The sequence below is a fragment of the Thamnophis sirtalis genome, unplaced genomic scaffold (assembly GCF_051295495.1).
Source record: "Thamnophis sirtalis isolate CommonGarterSnake01/CBP01778 unplaced genomic scaffold, rThaSir2_p1.2 scaffold_11, whole genome shotgun sequence".
Lineage (NCBI taxonomy): Eukaryota > Metazoa > Chordata > Lepidosauria > Squamata > Natricidae > Thamnophis > Thamnophis sirtalis.
In genome coordinates this window covers 45,866,752-45,886,642 of record NW_028261391.1, presented here as the reverse complement: position 1 = coordinate 45,886,642, position 19,891 = coordinate 45,866,752, and the positions used below count along the sequence as shown (strand labels likewise).

At 38.7% G+C, this 19,891-nt stretch overlaps 1 protein-coding gene across 10 annotated transcripts in view; it reads left to right on the top strand.

Annotated features, from left to right (window-relative positions):
- BTRC (beta-transducin repeat containing E3 ubiquitin protein ligase) overlaps positions 1–19,891 on the top strand; it is a 188,833-nt gene that overhangs the window by 86,075 nt on the left and 82,867 nt on the right. For all 10 annotated transcript variants that reach the window (XM_087725735.1, XM_087725739.1, XM_087725738.1 and 7 more), the window contains one exon: positions 9,462–9,539. In XM_087725735.1, the coding sequence (XP_087581861.1) occupies positions 9,462–9,539 (78 nt within the window). The remainder of the gene's footprint in view (positions 1–9,461; positions 9,540–19,891) is intronic.

Sequence of the window (19,891 nt, the reverse complement as noted above, 5' to 3'; positions counted from 1 at the left end):
AGTCAACAAGCAGTTCAGTGGGAAGTGTTGATCACAAATGTCCATATCCATTTTACTTGTTAGGATGCATAACAGACCTAAAAGACAATTTGCATTTGAAATTTATTTTTTGTCTTGGGATTGGTTACGATAGAAAATATATTTCAGGAATATTCTAAAGCCTGTTGTCCACCAAGATTTCCAGTTTCTAAGCAATGAGTTCCATCTTTACTGCGGTTACAGAGCTTAATGTTTTCCAGTTTTTCAGCCTTTGCCAAGCGTAACTTAACTTGCTGACAAAAGTGCATGAGCAGCGCTCCTCTTTAATAGTCTGCTGTGTTGGTGCAGAGTGACGGCAAGCTGTGAGCCACCATATGCACTTGGCAGTCATTGTCTGGTCTTTGTTCAGCCAACCTCTTAGTCTTGCCACCTATAAAGATAATGAATAAAACAAAGGCTTCAAATTAGCTGTTTAGTTTCAAGATGAAATTGGTAAACTTCAAGCATGTTGGGTGGGCAACATAAAGGCAATAGAATTCCAGGGCCCTTAGTAATATAACTTAGAAGGACATCAAAGCAAAATAGGATCCAAAATTAAAGTTTTAAAAAATTCCAGTTGCATTAACAATGTAATATCAGCCTAAAATATAATGTGTAAACTTTTTTCCATCCTTTATATCTTACTTTCTGTCTGATTCTTTCTTTCCCATATTTTCTGTGTTTTGGAATGATGTCAGCAGTCATCTTTCTTCTGACTTAAGATTGTCCTTAAAAGTATAAGAATCATGACTGAGACACTGTATTGTCTTATTGCAGCAGCCTCCCCAACCTTTTGGGCACTTGGGATTGGTTTCGTGAGGAAAGATTTTTCTGTGGACCGGAGGGAGTGTGGTTTCACATGCTGCCTGCATCCCACAGATGAGGTTTTGCTTGTTTGCATGCCCAAGTTTCTGGCATGCTGTGGCCTGGTGCCAGTCCAGGGACCAAAGGGTGGGGAGCCCTGATCTATTGAGTATTGGCCAAATGAGTGTTTTGGGTAGGAATTTTTATTTTTATTTGCAATCAAAAATTAGTATATACCTTAGTTGTTTACAAACATTTTAATGTCACTTTTAGCCACCAGAATTTTTTTTAAAATGTGGCTTCTCAAATTATTAAACAAAATTAGTACAGCACAGTTAATTATAACGTGGCATGACAAAACCGCGGTCCACTAAAGCACGCCCGATTAAAGCGCGTCGCTGACATCATCAGCAGCGCGACAACAGCGACCGCGGAGAAAAAAGGGTGCTTTAAAAAGCGCTTTGAAAGCAAGCCGATTCACGTTAAGGTAAGGGTTAGGTTTAGGGTTAGGGTTAGGGTTAGGGTTAGGGTTAGGTTTAGGGTTAGATTAAGCGTTAGGTTTAGGGTTAGGTTAAGCGTTAGGGTTAGGTTTAGGGTTAGGTTAAGGGTTAGCGTTAGGTTAAGGGTTAGGTTTAGGGTTAGGTTAAGGGTTAGGTTTAGGGTTAGGGTTAGGTTTCAGGGGGTTAGGTTTAGGTTTAGGTGTTAATTTTAGCTTTAGCGCTCACAGCGTGCTTTTTTCATCGCGCTGTGATGACAGGTACGCGGTTTCGTCGAGCGCGCTTTAGTCGACCGCGGTTTTGTGGTGGAACCTAATTATAATTGTTCATGACTTTTTAGTATCATTTAGACAGCAAACATTTGTTGCTAGGAAATATGTGACTAGAAATAACCATATGGTCATCTTAGTATCATGGATGAGAAGGACAGAAGCTAAATGGTAAACTGTAAATTGGTTCAGTCTGTGGCACCTTCACAGAATTAAGTGGCAGAGCTAAGTAAGAACTGGGTACAGCTAGTACAGTGATGGCAAACCTTTTAGGCACTGAATGCCCAAAGTGCACATGTGTGTCCAAACTGCAAGTTATGGGTGCATGCGCGCATGTGCCATGCACATGTGACAGAGACCCAAAGACCAGCTGACCAGTGAGAGGTACATGCACATGTGAGGCAGAGACCCAAAACAGATCTGGGGCGAAAGCGCACATGCCCATAGAGAGGGCTCTGCATGCCACCTCTGGCACATGCGCCATAGGTTCGCCACCACTGAGCCAGTATGTCAAATTTATTTTATTTATTTATTAAATATATTTATATGCCGCCCAATCCCAAAGGACTCCGGGCGGCTTACAAAAAATATAAGAAAAAAAACACATAACGATAAAAGAAAACAGTTTAAAAACAGCAGCACCCTCATACATTCATTCTAATCAGGGCTGGACCTGAACAGTGAGGTCAACAGCCCCAGGCCTACCGGAACAACCAAGTTTTTACAGCTTTCCTGAAGGCCATGAGAGTGGGTATGGTCCGGATCTCCGGGGGTAGCTGGTTCCAGAGAGTCGGCTCTCCTCCGAGGGCCCGCCAGCTGACACTGTTTAGCTGATGGCATCTGAAGGAGGCCCAATCTGTGGGATCTTACTGGCCACTGGGAGGTATGTGGCAGCAGGCGGTCTCGAAGGTACCCCTTTCAGGAGGGAGCGGGTCACCCTAAACAGGGCGGCTGGGCGAGATTCTGTGGATGCAATAAGAGCTGAAAAATGTGTACATTTTGCCGCCCGTATCGTTACTAGATAAGTCCTAATAAAGGTTCTTAATAGTGATCGATCAGACTCAGAGTTACTAGCCCTCCAACGTCGCTCTAGGCGTCTCTTTTGGCGCTTCATCTCCTGGAGTTCCTCGGTAAACCAAGGTGCCCTCCTGGATCCACTGCTGCGGAGAGGCCTCAAAGGCGCAATCCGATCCAATGCTCCAGCCGCCGCAATGTTCCAGGCAGCGACCAAAGACTCGGCCAGATTGCGGACAAGGGAGTCAGGTATCTCTCCAAGCTCTCTCTGAAATCCCTCCGGGTCCATCAGGCGCCTGGGGCGGAACCACTTAATCGGCTCCACCTCCCTGCAATGGGGGAGTAGCATCCTGAAGTCAAGCCTCAGCAAGGAGTGATCTAACCATGACAAGGGCAAGATCTCTATTCCCCTTAAATCAAGATCACGTCTCCACTGCCCAAGGTCAAGCGTGTGTCCTGCTCTATGACTTGGACCCTGAACTACCTGGGTAAAGTCCATGGTTGTCATGGAAGCCATGAACTCCTGTGCCCCATCTGAGTGTTCACCAAGAGACAGCAGATTAAAGTCCCCCAGTACTATTAGTCTGGGGAACTCCACCGCCAACCCGGCTACTGCCTCTAGCAACACATGCAGGGCTGTCGTGACGCAGCTGGGAGGCAGGTACCTCAACAGCAAGCCCAATTGAACCCTTAGGTCCAACTTCAAGAGGAGAGACTCATACCCCACAATCTCTGGGGCAGGGATCCTGCGAGGAACTAATGACCTTCGGACAATAACTGCTACTCCTCCACTCCTTTTCTGGTGTCGTGGTTGGTGGAGCACCTGAAACCCATCTGGACACATTTCTGAGAGGGGGGACTCCTCCCTCTTGGCCCAGCCATGTTTCGGTTATACATGCCAGGTCTGCCTCCTCATCTAATATTAAATCCCGGACGAGGGGGGCTTTGTTCATAACCGACCTGGCATTTAGCAACAACAACCTGAGACCAGGGCCCTGTACTCTTCTGCCACCAGGTCCTTGAGTTGAGCCTGAGGGGCCGGAACAAGCAATCGCTGTAATGTAGCGAGTCCTTCTTCCCCGGTAATGGCTAGCCCTACAGCTCCCACCATATCTGCCCCTCCCAGTCATAACCGAAATGCTCCGACGTCCCCCCATCCCCATAGACCCCCCTCCCCCATGGCCCCCATTCTTCCCGGCAGGCCATGTATTCCATTCACACCAGGACGGGAGGTGAGTCTGGGCCCTCATCCACTTCTGCTTCTGCACTCAGTGGAGGGTACTCCAGGTTGCACTCCCAGTCCTACCATACTCACCAATCAAACACTCTCTTCAGACACATCCCATAATAATTATTAAAATGCAATAAATTAAAAGTGGGCACATTTTCTCTCACATTCATATACTCATACACCCAGCAAACCGGCTAAAAAATGCCATTCCTAAATAGATAGCAATTAAAATAATTTAAGAACGGTAAAAAAATTGAATGTCCCGAAAAGGAAGGAGGGGGGGAGGGGGAGGGAGGGAGGAGGGAGCTGAACTGAGATGGAGGCAGATCTGCAACCAGGGTGCCTGGCCAGTCCCCCCATTGTTATCAGCCAAGCCTGGCACTTGGGAGAAATTAGTTTGAGAGGCAGCACTGAGGCTTCCGAAGCTCCAAACAAAGAAGGAAGGGCGAGATGTCTCAAGGGGGGCTTCAGCGGTTCCGACGGTCTTGTCCCCAAAAAGTCCCTTAACTGCAGCAGGGGAACCTCCAAGCAGGGGGCGTTATTGACCGCTTGGGCCATCTTCCAGCTCCCTCCTCCTCCGCAGTTGGCAGAAGTCTTCCTGCCCGAGCCGCTCCGTGATTGCAAATAAGGTAGTACTAAAGTAAATGGAGTGGTGGCTTAGCTTGGAAGTATAAAACATGTTCTCCTTTGTAGGAGCTAGCTTAGTTCAAACTTATGCTGACCTCACAAATAGACCATTTAAGTAAAACCACCTTGAAATTCAATTTCTTTTACAGGCATATTCATTCTTATGAATGTAAAATGCATAAGTACTCTATCCTCAGACGAGGGTGGAGTAAGAGCATTAAAATGGACAAGAAACAATGAAAGACAGATAGGGTCTCTGCCATTTAGCTGAACAATAAAACTGAAGCCATCATAATTTCCATTGCAATAATAATAATAATAATAATAACAACAACAACAACAACAACAACAACAACAATAACAATAATAATAATAATAACAACTCCGCCGTTGCCGGTCCCAAGCCCGGATGAGAAAGGAGGAAGGTTGGGGTCAGGTTGGCATCTGGTCCCGTAAAAAAAACCCGCCAACCCATACAATATGGTGAAAAAAACAAATAAGAATTCCATACCGCATCGGTCGTTGCGCGGGTTAACAAGGGCCGCGGCGGATGTTGGGGTCCCTGGACATCCGTCGACAAGTGGGCTACAAGTGGACCAGCCAACAAAACGACAAAAATATAGTGCAGATGAAAACCGTGCCATAATGGACTGTTACTACAACTCAGAGCCAGAAAAAAGAGGCTATTTAAAGCGAATGTATGAATTATGGAAACAACAATATCCAGATTCAAATGTTAGTGAACAACGACTAGCAGATCAAAGGCGATTTATTATACGGAATAAAGTGTTTAGTGAAGTTGAACATGAGGAAATTCAGGCAAATTGCAAAACCCAAAAAACAATATCACAAGCGGAAATAACTGATATTCAAGACACAACTAAAGACATTATAGTAGAACTCCCAGAAGAAGCTCTCGGGGAGGAAATAACACCACCACCACTAGAACCAGTTATCACTGAACCAACTGATGAACTAACTCAAAAACAAAAAGAATTGAAGGATAAGATCATGGAGCATTTTCTGCTTAATGAGGAAAGGCAACGATTACCATCACTAAAAACTGTGCCTAAGAAAATTTTGGCCCCTATCATGAAAATGGTTAATGCAGTGTTTTCAACAATTGAACCGGGATCCATCTTGGAAACAAACCAGTTAATGTACAGCGCAGCTGTAATAGTCACTAATGAACTAGGCATTAAAATTAAAGTACCTAGTCACACAACAGAAAAAGCATCAAAGCCAAAGTGGAAAATCCGTTTAGAACAAAAAATCAAAAAATTAAGGGCAGATGCTAGTAACTTAAAGAACATGCATGAGCAACGGCTTAAAAACAACAAAATCATAGATCGGCTAATCAGAAGATATAGATTGGATACAAGAAACATCAATGAAGCTGTAGAGATTGTAAAACAGCAGATAACAGCAACAGCTAGAAAAATTGAAAGATATGAGGCACGAATCATCCAATATAAACAAAATCAGCAATTTCGATCAGACCAACGGCGTTTTTATCAAAGTCTTAATGTGAATGGTGACACCAAAAGTGAAAAACCAGAAAAACGGGCCACAGTTGAATTCTGGAAAGAATTGTGGGAAAATGCAAAGGACTACAACAAGGAAGCAAAGTGGATACATGACTTTGAGAAAAGCATTGGCAACAAACAAATGCAAGTATTAGAAATAACAACTGAGATGGTCAAAAATTGAGTAAAAAAGGTAAAGAATTGGACATCACCTGGAAAGGACCAATTACATGGTTTCTGGCTCAAATATCTGACCAGTTTACATGCAATATTGGCCAGGCAACTGAATGAAATTTTACAAAAGGGCCAAATTGATGAATGGTTGACAACTGGAAAAACATACTTGATTCAGAAAGATGCAACTAAAGGAACAACACCTGAAAACTACAGACCAATAACATGCTTGCCAACAACCTTCAAATTACTCACAGGCATTATTGCAGATAACATGATAGATTATTTGGAAACAAACAACATCTTGCCAGTAGAGCAAAAAGGCAACAAAAGAAGGAGCAGGGGCACAAAAGTTCAGCTTTTAATTGATAAAATGATATTAGAAAATTGTAAGAACAGAAAAACGAACTTGAATATGGTCTGGATTGATTACAAAAAGGCATTTGACTCACTGCCACATAGTTGGATCATAAAATGCTTAGAAACAACTGGCATTAGCAAAAATATTACATCCTTTACTGAAAAGGCGATGAAACAATGGAGAACTGAGTTGGCAGTAGGGAATGAGATCTATGGAATGGTTAATATCAAGCGAGGAATTTTCCAGGGTGATTCACTTTCACCTCTTCTCTTCGTCATCGCAATGATCCCACTATCAGTAATCCTAAAAAAAATGAAATTAGGCTACCAAACAGCTAAAGATGCTGAAAAAATTTCACATTTACTATATATGGATGATTTGAAACTCTATGGAAAGTCAGAAATAGAAATCCAATCATTGACAAACACAGTCCGAGTATTCAGCACCGATATTTCAATGCAGTTTGGCATGGAAAAATGTGCCACTGTATCCATAAAAAGGGGCAAAATTACTGCATGTGAGGGAATTGAAATGCCCAATGGCCAACTAATTAAATGCAATGAAAATGAAGCCTACAAATATTAAGGCATTCTGCAGTTGGATAACATCAAGCATGGAGAAGTAAAAACTATTGTCAGGCGAGAGTACACCAACAGAGTTAGGAAAATTTTGAAATTAAATTGAATGGTGAAAATGCAATCAAGGCCATAAATACCTGGGCAATACCAGTTATAAGATACACAGCTGGTATAGTTAACTGGACACAAGCTGATTTGGACATTTTGGACTGAAAAACCAGGAAACTAATGACAATGCACTACAGTTTACATCCATGTGGTGATACTGATAACTATACCTGCCTCGAAAATCAGGTGGCAGAGAATTGTTACAAGTGAAGCAAATAGTTGAAGAAGAAAAACATGCACTGGCTGATTATTTAAAAGAAAGTCAAGAACATCTATTAATCGAAGTAAAGAAAAAAAATCTATTGAAGGTCCAACAGACGAAACAAGAATACAGAAAAGAGGTGATAAAATCAAGAATGGAGAATTGGCAGAACAAAGCATTGCATGGCCAATTTCTGGAAAAAATAAAAGATGGACAGTGAAAAAACTTGATTATGGTTAACAGCAGGTACATTAAAGAAAGAAAGAGAGTCACTAATCCTGGCTGCGCAAGAACAAGCTATCCGCACAAATGCCAGTAAGGCCAAAATTGAAAAATCCTCTGATGATGCAGACTTTGCAAAGAAGCTGATGAAACTGTTGATCACATACTCAGCTGCTGTAAAATATCACGCAGACTGATTATAAATTGCGGCACAATTCAGTAGCACAAATGATCCATTGGAATTTGTGCAAAAATTGTAATATTAAAACAGCAACAAACTGGTGGGAACATCAGCCTGAAAAAGTCACCGAAAATCAGATGGTCAAGATCTTGTGGGATTTTCGCATACAAACGGACAGAATACTGGCGCATAATGCACCAGACATCACACTGGTTGAGAAAAATAAGGTTACAATCATAGACATCGCAATACCGAGTGATAGCAGGGTCGACGAGAAGGAATATGAAAAAATCACGAAATACCAGGACTTAAAAATCAAAATTCAACGATTATGGCACAAACCAGCAGTGGTAATTCCAGTGGTAATCGGCACACTGGGTGCTATTCCAAAAGCATTGAATTACATTTAAAACAGTTAAAAATTGACAAAATCACCATCAATCAAATGCTAAAAGCCGCACTGCTTGGATCTGCATGCATATTATGAAAATACATTACGACGTCCTAGACCTCTGGATGGGGCCCGACTAGTAACCAATGCCAAATCCGGCGAAACAACTGGCCACTGTGATACAATTGTATAATAATAATAATAATACTGCTTTTATCATCTTTGTTATTATTGCTACAATCACAGTATTATCAGTGGTAGCAATCGAGAGGCTTCTGTGGTTGATCATAGAGGTCTTTCTTGAAAATCTGGTAATATCTACAAGTCTAGAGTGGCAGTTTTACTATTTGTTCTGAGTAACTTCTATGATGTTTCCTGCCAGCTGCCCTAATACTAGTAAGATCAGAGCAGTTGCATGTTTTAATGACTACATTGATGGAGACTGTGCAAGCATACAGAGTTGGAGATATCTGTTGTGGGTTGCAAAACAAACAAGTTTTATTTTATTTTTTAAATGGTGGTTCTGACTACTGAGGGTTTCACGATTTGGGATGATGACACTTAATATCTCCTGTAGGAACAGAATCAGGATTTTATTAGAAAACAGATATATTTTATTTTCTGAAAAAATAATAATGAAAGACAGATAGGGTCTATTTAGCTGAACAACAAAACTGGACTGTGAGCTCTACAAATGCTACATAAAAAGCCAACCTCTGTTTTATAGGATGCCTACTTTGTTACATTCATTTAAATTTCATAAAAGAGATCTCAGTGTACTAAATCCTACACGGTCACAGAATAAGACATACGCGTTTAGTTATGTTAAAGAAGAAGCATTTTGCATTGTAGAAATTTTAAAAAGCAAACTTACATTTGCAATACAGATAGGTAGTTCTCATTTAGCAGTTGCCTTATTAGCTTAATATTTCCAAATACGATGTTAATAACTTTAGTAAAAAATCATTTTCTGATCAGGGCATGCACTTGTGTCCAATTTCTTCTACTGACAACAATGCATACCAGAAGGAGAGTAATTTTGGCATCACTGCATGAGAGAACTTTAGCTAAATGAGACAGCAGCAACAGTGATCTTTGCAGCATCTCTTCCTTTCAGTCACATGGTTTTCTTCGCAACCTTGCCACTAGAACCGATTGTGGGTGCTAAGGACTGCCTGTATTATAAATGCTTGTTTAATTATGTAGGTAATCACCTTAATGGAATACTTGAACTATTTTCTTTTTCTTTTCTGTATAGACTTCCTCTGAAAGAGAAGATTGTAATAATGATGAGCCTCCAAGAAAGATCATTCCCGAGAAGAATGCACTCAGGCAGGTATGAAATTGATTCAGACTCACACATACCAATCCACTTGAAACAGCTAGAATTCTCCAACATATTTTGGAATGTGAAAAGCTATAACATAAAAATAGACATGATTTGTTACAACTTTTTAATTTGAGACATTATGCTAATTTTGAAGTGATTATATTCTTCAGAAGCTGACTTTTAGGAGCTAATCTCTGTCTGAATAAGCTATAATCTTTATAGAGCAGTCTGGGAGTTGTTCCCCGTGGATCTTAACCTGGTTGAGTAATGTCTATAAAGCAGTGCCTTGTGTATTGGACAGATAAAATTGTAGTCATTTTCTTTGCTGGTTTCACCTGTCTACTGTCTCCCATCTTATGTATAACTTAGCCATTTAGACTTCTGTAACCTATTTAACCTCAGGAAACAGCAAGATTATCTCATACAAAATTCAAGTGAAAAAGTAATCAGCATTCAATTATTCAATATATTGATTAAAGATACATCAGAGTAAAATGCCATATATTTCTGGTCCCATTTTGAATTCATTAAGAAAGAAAAAAAGGTAAGTGACCCCAATGCACTCAGGTTATCTATAGTTATGCTATATCCTTAACCTTCAATGACTGTGTTACATATATAGGAACATGGTGTTTGGTGAGGCTACATATCTACTACTGGCAAAGTACTATTGAGAAATTTCAGGACTGCATGAAAGTAAAATTATGATTTGATTACACTGTTTGGAATAGTACAGTTAATTTAATTTTACCTACAATGTCTTTGAGAGGCAGTGATCTAGGACAGGGGTCTCCAACTCCTGGGCCACGGACAGGTACCGGTCTGTGGCCTGTTAGAAACCGGGCCACGGAGCTGGAGGTGAGCAGCGGGCAAGTGAGTGAGAGAATAAAACCATTCCCTCTGGTCTGTGGAAAAAATGCCTTCCACAAAACTGGTACCTGGTGCCAAAAAGGTTGGGGACTGCTGATGTAGGAGGAGTAAAGAAGTATGTTCTCTTAGAGAAAATAATTCTACTTTTATCCAGGCCATAGATGGGATGTATATTGAGTTCTTTGCTCAGGAAAGAGTATAGAAAAGAGAGTTGCAATATAGAAAGCAGAGTGGTCTGTTTGTACTACAACTGTTAGTTAAATGAGGGACATACAATTGATATTAACAGCATATTTATGCTGTTGCTGTTTCAAATTTAATGGGACAGATTATATGGCAACCTGAGTGCATTAATCTGTTTGGAGAGTTAACATACAATTTTATCCTTTATAATTTAAAAATAATCACAGTATTCTTACTCCCAAATTAGAGATTTTACCGTTCAATTGTTGCTGCTAGAAGCTGAGAGCTCATAGATAATCTAACCCAAGTTAAACCAGCAATAACATGCTTTAAAAATATAGTCAATAACCCTGACTACCAAAGTTACTTGATATACTTTTCACATTAGCCCTGTAAAATATGTTTTTTTCTTTAGCTAGAGCTTTTTAAAATGTGGAGTCCTTGGTATTTTCTGAGTTTGTTTGTTGGCTTGCAGACATTGCATTACCCAACCAGGTAACATCAGTGCTCATGGAGCACCAAAGACTTCACAATTCAACTCTTAAGCTACATACAAAGCAAAAGCTCTTCAGGGAGATTACTTGATGAAAGGGTTGGTTAATTGATTAAAATAAAAATATTTATCTTATATTGAAGAGTGATTAAATAACGTGGAAAGCCCTTACTACTATATGATTTACAATGATAGGCATTCATAATAAAGGAATTAGATTAGTCATAAGGATCCTAGAGAACATTAACTTTGCTCTGGCAAGAATTACCACTGTTCACCCTGCATTAACAATATTAAAAGTTGAAAGATAGTGAATGGGACTTCATTTTGACTGCTTTCATTTTCTCTTGGATGGAAGGAATAAAGGGGAGAGAAATAATTAGTTTAAAAGTAGAAAAAATACATGTAGGTCATTCTGTGGGGGACAAGTTTAGGGATAAAATCTGTATACACACATGCATCATGTGATGTGTGTGTTTGTGTGTGTGTGTGAAGTTTTAGAAAACAATGACAAGGGGCCAAAGTTTTTGGCAACTATGTTTAGCTAACAAACAAATGCTTTCCTCTGCTAAGTTATAAATTAATTTTAATAGGCTGATCCAGATGGTCTGTTTCGAAAATGGATAGCTTGATCTGTTGAAAATTAAACTAAATTTATCTGTCTCATACTTCAAACTGAAGCTAGTGTGAAAAGAAGGCCCATTAAGTCCAGTGACTACAGATGGACCAGCAGGTCACACATGGGACTAATCTGATTCATTTTAAAAATAAATGTGTGAATTATTGAATGAAACTCCTGGTTTGAATCCCGTTTTATGCATGTGTGTCGCCTTTTTGAAAGAGCCTCTCAAATGCTCCAGTGCCCTTTTTAACCTGAGTGTTTCTATTTTAAATTCAACGTTCTTGCCAAAAACATAATTAGTTTTCAGTACCCATCGTTTAGTGTTGGATCTGAATGGTAGATTGATTGAGTCAAGCATTTATTATTTTAAGGGCTCTACCTCTGTAAAGAATTGAGTCTTAGTAGCCTTAAAAGAGAGCTAGCCTTTAGAAGCCAATGAGGGGGGAATCTCTCCAGGGACCTTTGCGCCTTTTGGCTTTGGGGTGTGTTAAACAGAGCCATGAATGAAGATTTGTAAATTTATTGCAATACCATCTGGGTTTTCCCTTTCTTTTTGTAAGAACCATATTATTGTTGGATTGTAGCTGTCTATTGTGAAATCACTCCCCAAGAGTCTGCCCTCCCACTCTTAAGGAAAGTGATGAATAGCAAAGGTCAACAGAGCTAGGTCACAGGGCAGCTGTCCAGGGCTGCCCTGAACTTGATTACTCTCCTGCCTTTTTTAAAAGATTGGCTCAGCACAGGTTATTTAAGGAAGACTACTCCCCTTTACTCAAATAGGGTATTAATGAAGTATCTTTTTCCTGTCAAAACTTGCTCTGCGGGTGGAGGGAGATTGGATAGTCTTTGCAGAGAGGAAATTATGTCAAAAGGTGCCATGTGGGGGAAGTGCTGATAGCAGTGTCATTGAAATGATATGCATGGCAGTTTTTGCATCAAAGTGCACAGCTTCCAGACAGAATAAAAGTGAAGCAGCTATCCCTGACTCTCTCTCAACTAAAAAGGTTCTCCTTCCTTCTACATCAGCGTTTCTCAATCTCAGCAATTTTTAGATGTATGGACTTCAGCTCCTTGAATTCCCCAGCTAGAATAGCTATACCTTTCCATCACTGTGTTCTGGTAAGCCATTTCTTCAGCAGTTTTGCATCATGTTTTCTGACTGCAATAATCAGAGGTTTTAGAGGACTTACAAGGATTCTGATATATTGAGGGGAAAGTGGAAAAACTGCTGAGCCCATGGGTGTCATACTTGCGGTGTCAAATTGCTGTCATGTGATGTTTCATAACGGTTTTCCCCTTCACGGAGCTGAAGTAGGTGTGGCCCATGCCACCATTTTGACAACCCTGGCTGAGCCCAACCACAGGATATTTACAATTTTGGGCAAATGTTATGAAGGAAAAACAGTTAAAAATAATAATAAATCTCATAGTTATCTAAAATTGAATGCATATTTTTCAGGGAGGGAAAATCAACATGATTGATTTAACCTGACCTTTAACATTGATAATGCCCAGCAAGATTATTAAAAATATTCATAAAGTAATGCATTTAGTTTTCCTGTCCTCCCTCAGTTAATAATCTCTCAAGATTTTTTCCTTAGTACTTCAAGAGTTAACTTTATAAATTAAACAGAAATTCAAGGCTGCTGCCAAAGATATTATCCTGAAACATAAAGCCCACTTGTATTGACTTTTTACTTTAATACTAATCATGTCTGTCAGATGTGCTGCTTTTCTGCCTTCCTCTCTCAGGGAGTAAATGTCTAGCATTGTCTATTCTTCTGACCTTTTGTTTCTCTGTCCACTTACAGCCTACTGAACGTGCATAGTGATAAATAAAGCTGTGAACAGGACTTTCAACTCTTTGAAAACAGCATGCTGCCATCCCCTTAGTTATATTTCTTTAAGTGTTTACGTGTATGCTGAATTCTTTTCTCTTGTGTGGCTGGAACCCTGGGGCTTCAGAGCCATGAGAGAGGCCAAGAAGCTAACAAAGTATCTGTCCGCTTGTTAGCTTGTTCCATTCTTTTTTTTCTTTTTTCTTTTTAAAGACAAAGCAAAAATCACACACCACAAGATGAAACCCATCTGGCTTAAGGCATTACATTTTCCTCCTCCATGCACCTCTATAGATGAAGAGTTTCACCTGCAGTGAGGGCTTCCATTGATTAGGGAGTGTGCAGTAATTCAACTCTAGCCATCCACTTCACTGATACTTTGCTGTCTTTAAAGGTGCTGACCCATTGAGTTAAACTGTCAAGAGGAGGATAAAAAAGGAGCTCTGTCCCAGGAGGTAACAGCTGCCAGGTTTTCAACACCTTGTGCACTGCTGGAGAAATGTCACCTATTGTAAATGGGAAGAAAAATGACTGCCTAAGTTGCCATCTTCCCTTTTAATGACTAGGCTTTAAAATGAACAATTTAAATATTTGAAGATGAGCAAAACATAAGGCAGGCTAGCAACAGCAGAAAGGAAAGCCAGAAAAAGTGGGCTTCGCATATTTTTATGGCCAAGATCTGAGGCTGGGATGGAATAAACCGCCTATACATTAACAATACTGTTTGAATCTGGCAAATTCTGCCAATATTAGCTAATAAGTGTTTGAATCATAATTTAGCAGAATGTATTTTCTGCTCTCTTTGGAGGGCAGTTTGTTTACAGGTACCAGATGGCTAAATACCATGACATTTCTCTTTTGTTTGATCTTGTTATTTCAGATTTTGTTTTACAAACAATTTTTTCTCCTGGCTTTTGTCAATAGAGCTTTATTGGGTAATTTTCAGGGTTGGGGGTAGGTTAAATTGGGAACAGTTAATATCGCTGCCTTTTTTAAAATGTAGAGGGAGTCTTGATTTTTTTTTCTTATTAGTTATTTTGTATGTAAGTAGAAGGCTCATCTAGTCAAGAAAACTTTTGTTACAGAAATTGTTTTTTAAAAATCATTTCTATGTATTGTGCCTATGTACCAAGACAATTCTTCCCTCTAGTGGTAAAATTAGGTTCTCTGGGTTCCACAGCAAGAAAGATCTAATTGCAGTATTTTAAACAGAGTTGTGGGAATATTTCTGAAAAGGGTTTTGATTTATCGAGTTTATATTGTGCCATGCCAAATGTTTCTGTCTTTCTTTTTTTATGCCTTTATCTTTAAGATAGTGTCAAGGGAGGTTGAATATTGATGGTAACCACAGAGATGATGGTGTTTTACTAGTTTCTCCAGCCAGTGGGTGGAAAGGTTTGTTTGAAGTTGATAATTTCAGTTGTTCTTTAATTGAGAATGGTGGTTGGAGTAGAGTAGGACAGCTGTGAATAAGTGTAGGGAACAAACTCCTTGCTTTCCAGGAATGACTAGATGGCCCCTCAAATAGGATGTCCATGATTAGCCTCTTACATTGAATCCTGCATTTTAAGCAGTGTAGCAAGCTTGGAGGAGTTGTGGCATCTGAAAGGTTGGCAGTTGGTGCATGCTGATTTCCAGCAGGAAAATTCATGTTACTTTTCACATTTCTGAACCGCACATCTCCCTCAAAAGGAATGATTTCAGTTTCAGCCACTGTGATGAGCATTCAAAGTAGCAGCTCTGGATTCTGGCAAAGATATGAGTGTTAAACCTAACCGAGCTCCAACTAAGTAACTCTTGAGTTATTTAAGCATATTCTTGCTTATTGCCTGGGAAGTGTTTGATCCTGAGATTGAATAAATGGGCAAGATCTTCAAAACTGCTGACACTGGACTGGGACGTATCACAGTCATCCATGCTTTAGTTATATTGTGAGTGGATTATTGAAATAAACTGTGCATTGTTTCTTGACCACTCAAACTACAACTGGTCCAAAATGCAGCGGTATAAACAATTATGCTCCAAACATGATAAAAGCTGACATATACATTCTTAATATAGATGAATTATGGGCATAACTTGATAGGTCCGTATAATCCCTCTGCGAACTACTCCATTCAATGTGTTGGTTTTCATCTACAATGTCCTTCATGGGATATAGCCTGTTTATCTGAGGGACACCCCCCCCCTCTTTTGGCCTGTCCTCTATGATCTGACATATTGGCCTCACTTCATGCATCATCTCTTAAGCAGTGCCATCTGATGGAGACTAGGAAGTAAGGCTTTCCCATTGCACTACTCCATCTGGAACAGCATATTCCTGGAGGTTAGAACAGTCCCAGCAAGTATTTAAGTACCTGGCTTTTCTCTCAGGTCCTGAGGCAATTTGAGCTATGTGCCTACCTGGATTAAGCTACATTGGGATTTTACATTGCGAATTTCTGTTACCCTTATTATGATTAATTTATTCAGAGCCAGAATTCCTGTAGAGATATATAGTCTTAGAAATTTGAATTATAAATATTCTGGACTATGGAAATAGATTTAAAACATAGATTTGGAAATACTAGTTGCATGTTGAAATATAATATAATAATACTGTGCTGCTCAACTTAAATTTCATTTTTAATTGCATGGTTTATAAATGTTTTCAAATTTATAAGCTTTATTTAATACTTTTAGAAGTATCTCTCTCTGCAAAGTGTTAAACACAATTAATGATAGCTGTCTAAGGCCTTTATACTTTAAATGGAAATAGTATTTGTGAATCTGTAGAAGTGATTTACCTATAGCCTCAAATCAGCTGAGTTCTTCAGTATCTAATATTTTTTTAACCATCTGGTAGTTCTGTTCGCAAATATTTCTTAACAGTCATGTCTCTAGAAATAGCATGACAAGGTGAGCTGTTGTATTTTAGAATTTTTAATTACAATATTTCTCTAATAAATCATGTACTTATTAATTGGTAGGGAAAGCATTCTCATTGAACTTTAGGTTGCCACACCTGATAAAAATGGGGTTTTACTCACAGATGGTGATCTTTTGGATGAATTGCTTGGGAAATTACATTTTCTTTAGACCATACAATTATAAAAGGTTTCAATTGGTTTAAATGGGAAGCTTGAAATATCTGAGAGATTCAAAGGCTATTTTCTCTAAGTATTAACCTTACTTCACACTGGTAACATAAGGACAGTTTTATACATCACTTAGCTTGTAATAACCTATGATTATATACAATAAAAGTGACAGACTGATACATAGTGATATCAGCATTACATATACATTAAGAACTTTGTAATCACTTCTGATTCTCTAATCATCCCTGTTTGCCACATTGATACCAATATACTATGTATAATTAACTTATGAGGACTTTAAAATGCTTGTCAATCAAAAAGAATAAAATGAAAACAATGTATATTTTTAAAAATTGAAAAAAGATTCTTTTAGTGTAAAAAAAATTGCTGCACTGAAAATACTAGCCATTTTTACAATACCTGTAGAAACTCAGATTATGGTAAAACTTCATAATATTTTCTGGATTTTAGTCCAACCTTTTTGTTTACTGTTGAAGTTCATATCAAAATATTCCAAATTGATGCAGTTATTTAAACCGACCACCCATAACTTGTGATTCATATAAGTCTTCTATAACTCTACAATAATTTTGACAATTATTGTAGAGTTTATTCTCTTTTTCTTAGTATATGCCAACAGATACGGCAGTTTGGAAACAGATTAAGCTTTGTATCTCCTAGTCACTCTCATTGTATTCCTCCTGCTCTTGACATGATTTGAAGAGCTGTGTGTTTTCTTGATATTCTTTTCCATTAGTGTGTGTTTTGCTATAGGCTGCTTAACACTCATCTCAAACAGCCTTTGCAAGGTTAAAGGAATGTAGCTTGGTAACAAGTTTGTGTCATTTTAAATATATACCTCCTAGTAAATAAGAAGGAGTCTAACAATCAATCCCTTTTAGTGTGTTATATGTTTCACCTGACAACTAAACCCCTATTGATTAGCCATTACTTTGTTAGATAATCCTGTGTCACTGAAGCCACTGTAAAAATTAAACTCTTTAAAATGTTTTACCCTAGCAGCAGTGTGAAATTGAAAACTTGTTCAGAATTATAGCAAGCTTTCACCAAAAGAGTAGTTTTCAACAAACTGGTTTATACTTGCATTCTTTATATGCAATATAAAACTGTATTAAAGTACTCCAAGGCTATCTACCTCTGGCACAGAATCAGGCAAGTATTTCAGACACTGTTTCTCATGGCCCAGAAACTGGTTTCTCTTGGAGGAGGTGTTTGGACAATTCAGTTTCTGAGCCTGAAGAGTCAAAGTATTACATATATAGTCCGCAGTGTAAATTCCTACAGTATATCGAGATCTGAATCCATGCTGGAAAGGATCTTGATAATCTAGGATCCCTTGTAATTGGAGTTTTGTCATCTTCCCTAAAAGTTCCCTGAAAAGGAATATTAGAGACAGGGAGGAAGGCGTCTAAAACAGTGACACCAAAAACTGGCTTCTTTAAGAGAGGGAGTATTACTGCTTCCCTTAAATTGTCATTCACAATCTCCCAAACATAATACCACTACCTGAGATCCCCAAAGAAGCCAGGAGGGGCAGAAATCCAGTTCACAGGTAGCAAAGTTTGTGCTGCTGAGAATACATGCTAAAGGAAAAATGGAAAATCAAATAAAACCCCAAAATTCAAATATTATTTTAAAATGTGTGTTTGCATGCTTGCCTTTTAAGTCAGTGTTGACTCCTGGCAATTGTTTGGACAAATCCTTGTAATTTTCTTAGCATGGTTTCTTAGCAGGTTTTTCAGCCCAAGGTTGCTCAGCTGGCTTCTTGTCTAAGACAAGATTAGAATTCACACTCTCCCTAATGTCCAACCTGATGTGTTAACCAGTACACCAAACTGGCTCTTTAAAATATAGAAGATAAAAATATCTTGGTAAAATAAAATTAAAACGATAGTCCATATTGACTCTCAAATATCAATCCAAAATTGAATATTCGTTGTTTGTGCCCATCATCAAAGAAACTATTTTTACTATTAGTGGGCACACAGAAAACATTGGTCTAATACAAGGGTAGACTATTTATTTTCTTGTTTGAAATACAAGTTCTTGTTCCTCATTAACACTCCATTCTGTGTTTTGTGAAGAAATCCAAAGCAGTGTCAGAAAAGGTGATTTTTTTCTCTATTTTGTTTTTCCTTACATACATGATTATTGATTTTATTTCTCTGTAACTAACTGGCTTAGATTTTTTAAATGAAAAGATGTGTTCAAAGTAAGTAAATAATAGGGGAAGAGTTGTAAAAAAGCATCTAAATAAAAATGGAGAATGTCTTCTTCCATCTTTGTTTTCAGTGAACATTGAGGATACATGTGGTTTGGTTAATGGAAAGTATTTGTGCCTCAAACAAACAAAAATTAGGTCTCGGTCTTTCTTTAAACCATTCCTTAAAGAAAATTTGGGGAAGATCTGGAGAATTTGGGGCTATAAAATTTATCAATATAACCCATTGATGAAATAGTTGTTCAAACAAATACAGCCTCATTCCAAAAAGATTGGAATCTTGCCTTTTAATTATCTTTAAAAATTCTGTTTTTTTTAAAGCCAAGATAAGAGCAGACTAAAGAACCTTATTTTAATATTAGATACCTTTTGCTTCATCAATAAACTATTCAGTTTATATTATTTATTTATTTATTACCCCCCCCTTTGTTTTTTTATAAAGAATTGAAGTTAGTGAATATGTCCAGCACACCTTCCTTTTCCTATTTGTGACCATATAATTTGCATGACCACATTTTGTGTTCTGTGTTCAGACTCACTGTCCATAATCTTAGACCTCAATCATTAGAACACCAGTCCTGTATTATGTGTAGTGCAATGTCCTTGTTAAATATATGAAAATAATACAGGTGGTCTTTATTTAAGAACCATTTGTTCATTCAAAGTTATGACAGTGGTGAACAAGGGGGATTTAGTGCCAGTTGCAATTGCAGCCATTGCAGCTCCTGACCATAATTCCGGTGTTTGGCAACTGGCTCACAATTATGACATTGCAGCCTCCTACAGTAATGTTCTCACCATTTGCAAACTTGACTGCCGGCTTCTGATAAACTAAGTCAATGGGAAATATCAGAAAATCACAAACGTGACTGTGGGATATTATGACTAGTATTAGTATTTAATAAATTTATAGGCCGCCCAATTCCGAAGGACTCCGGGCAGCTTACAGAAAGTAAATGACTGCGCAGGATTCACCTAAAAGTGGCAACTGGGACTGCCAAATCAGCTATTGTAAATTGCCATGATCACA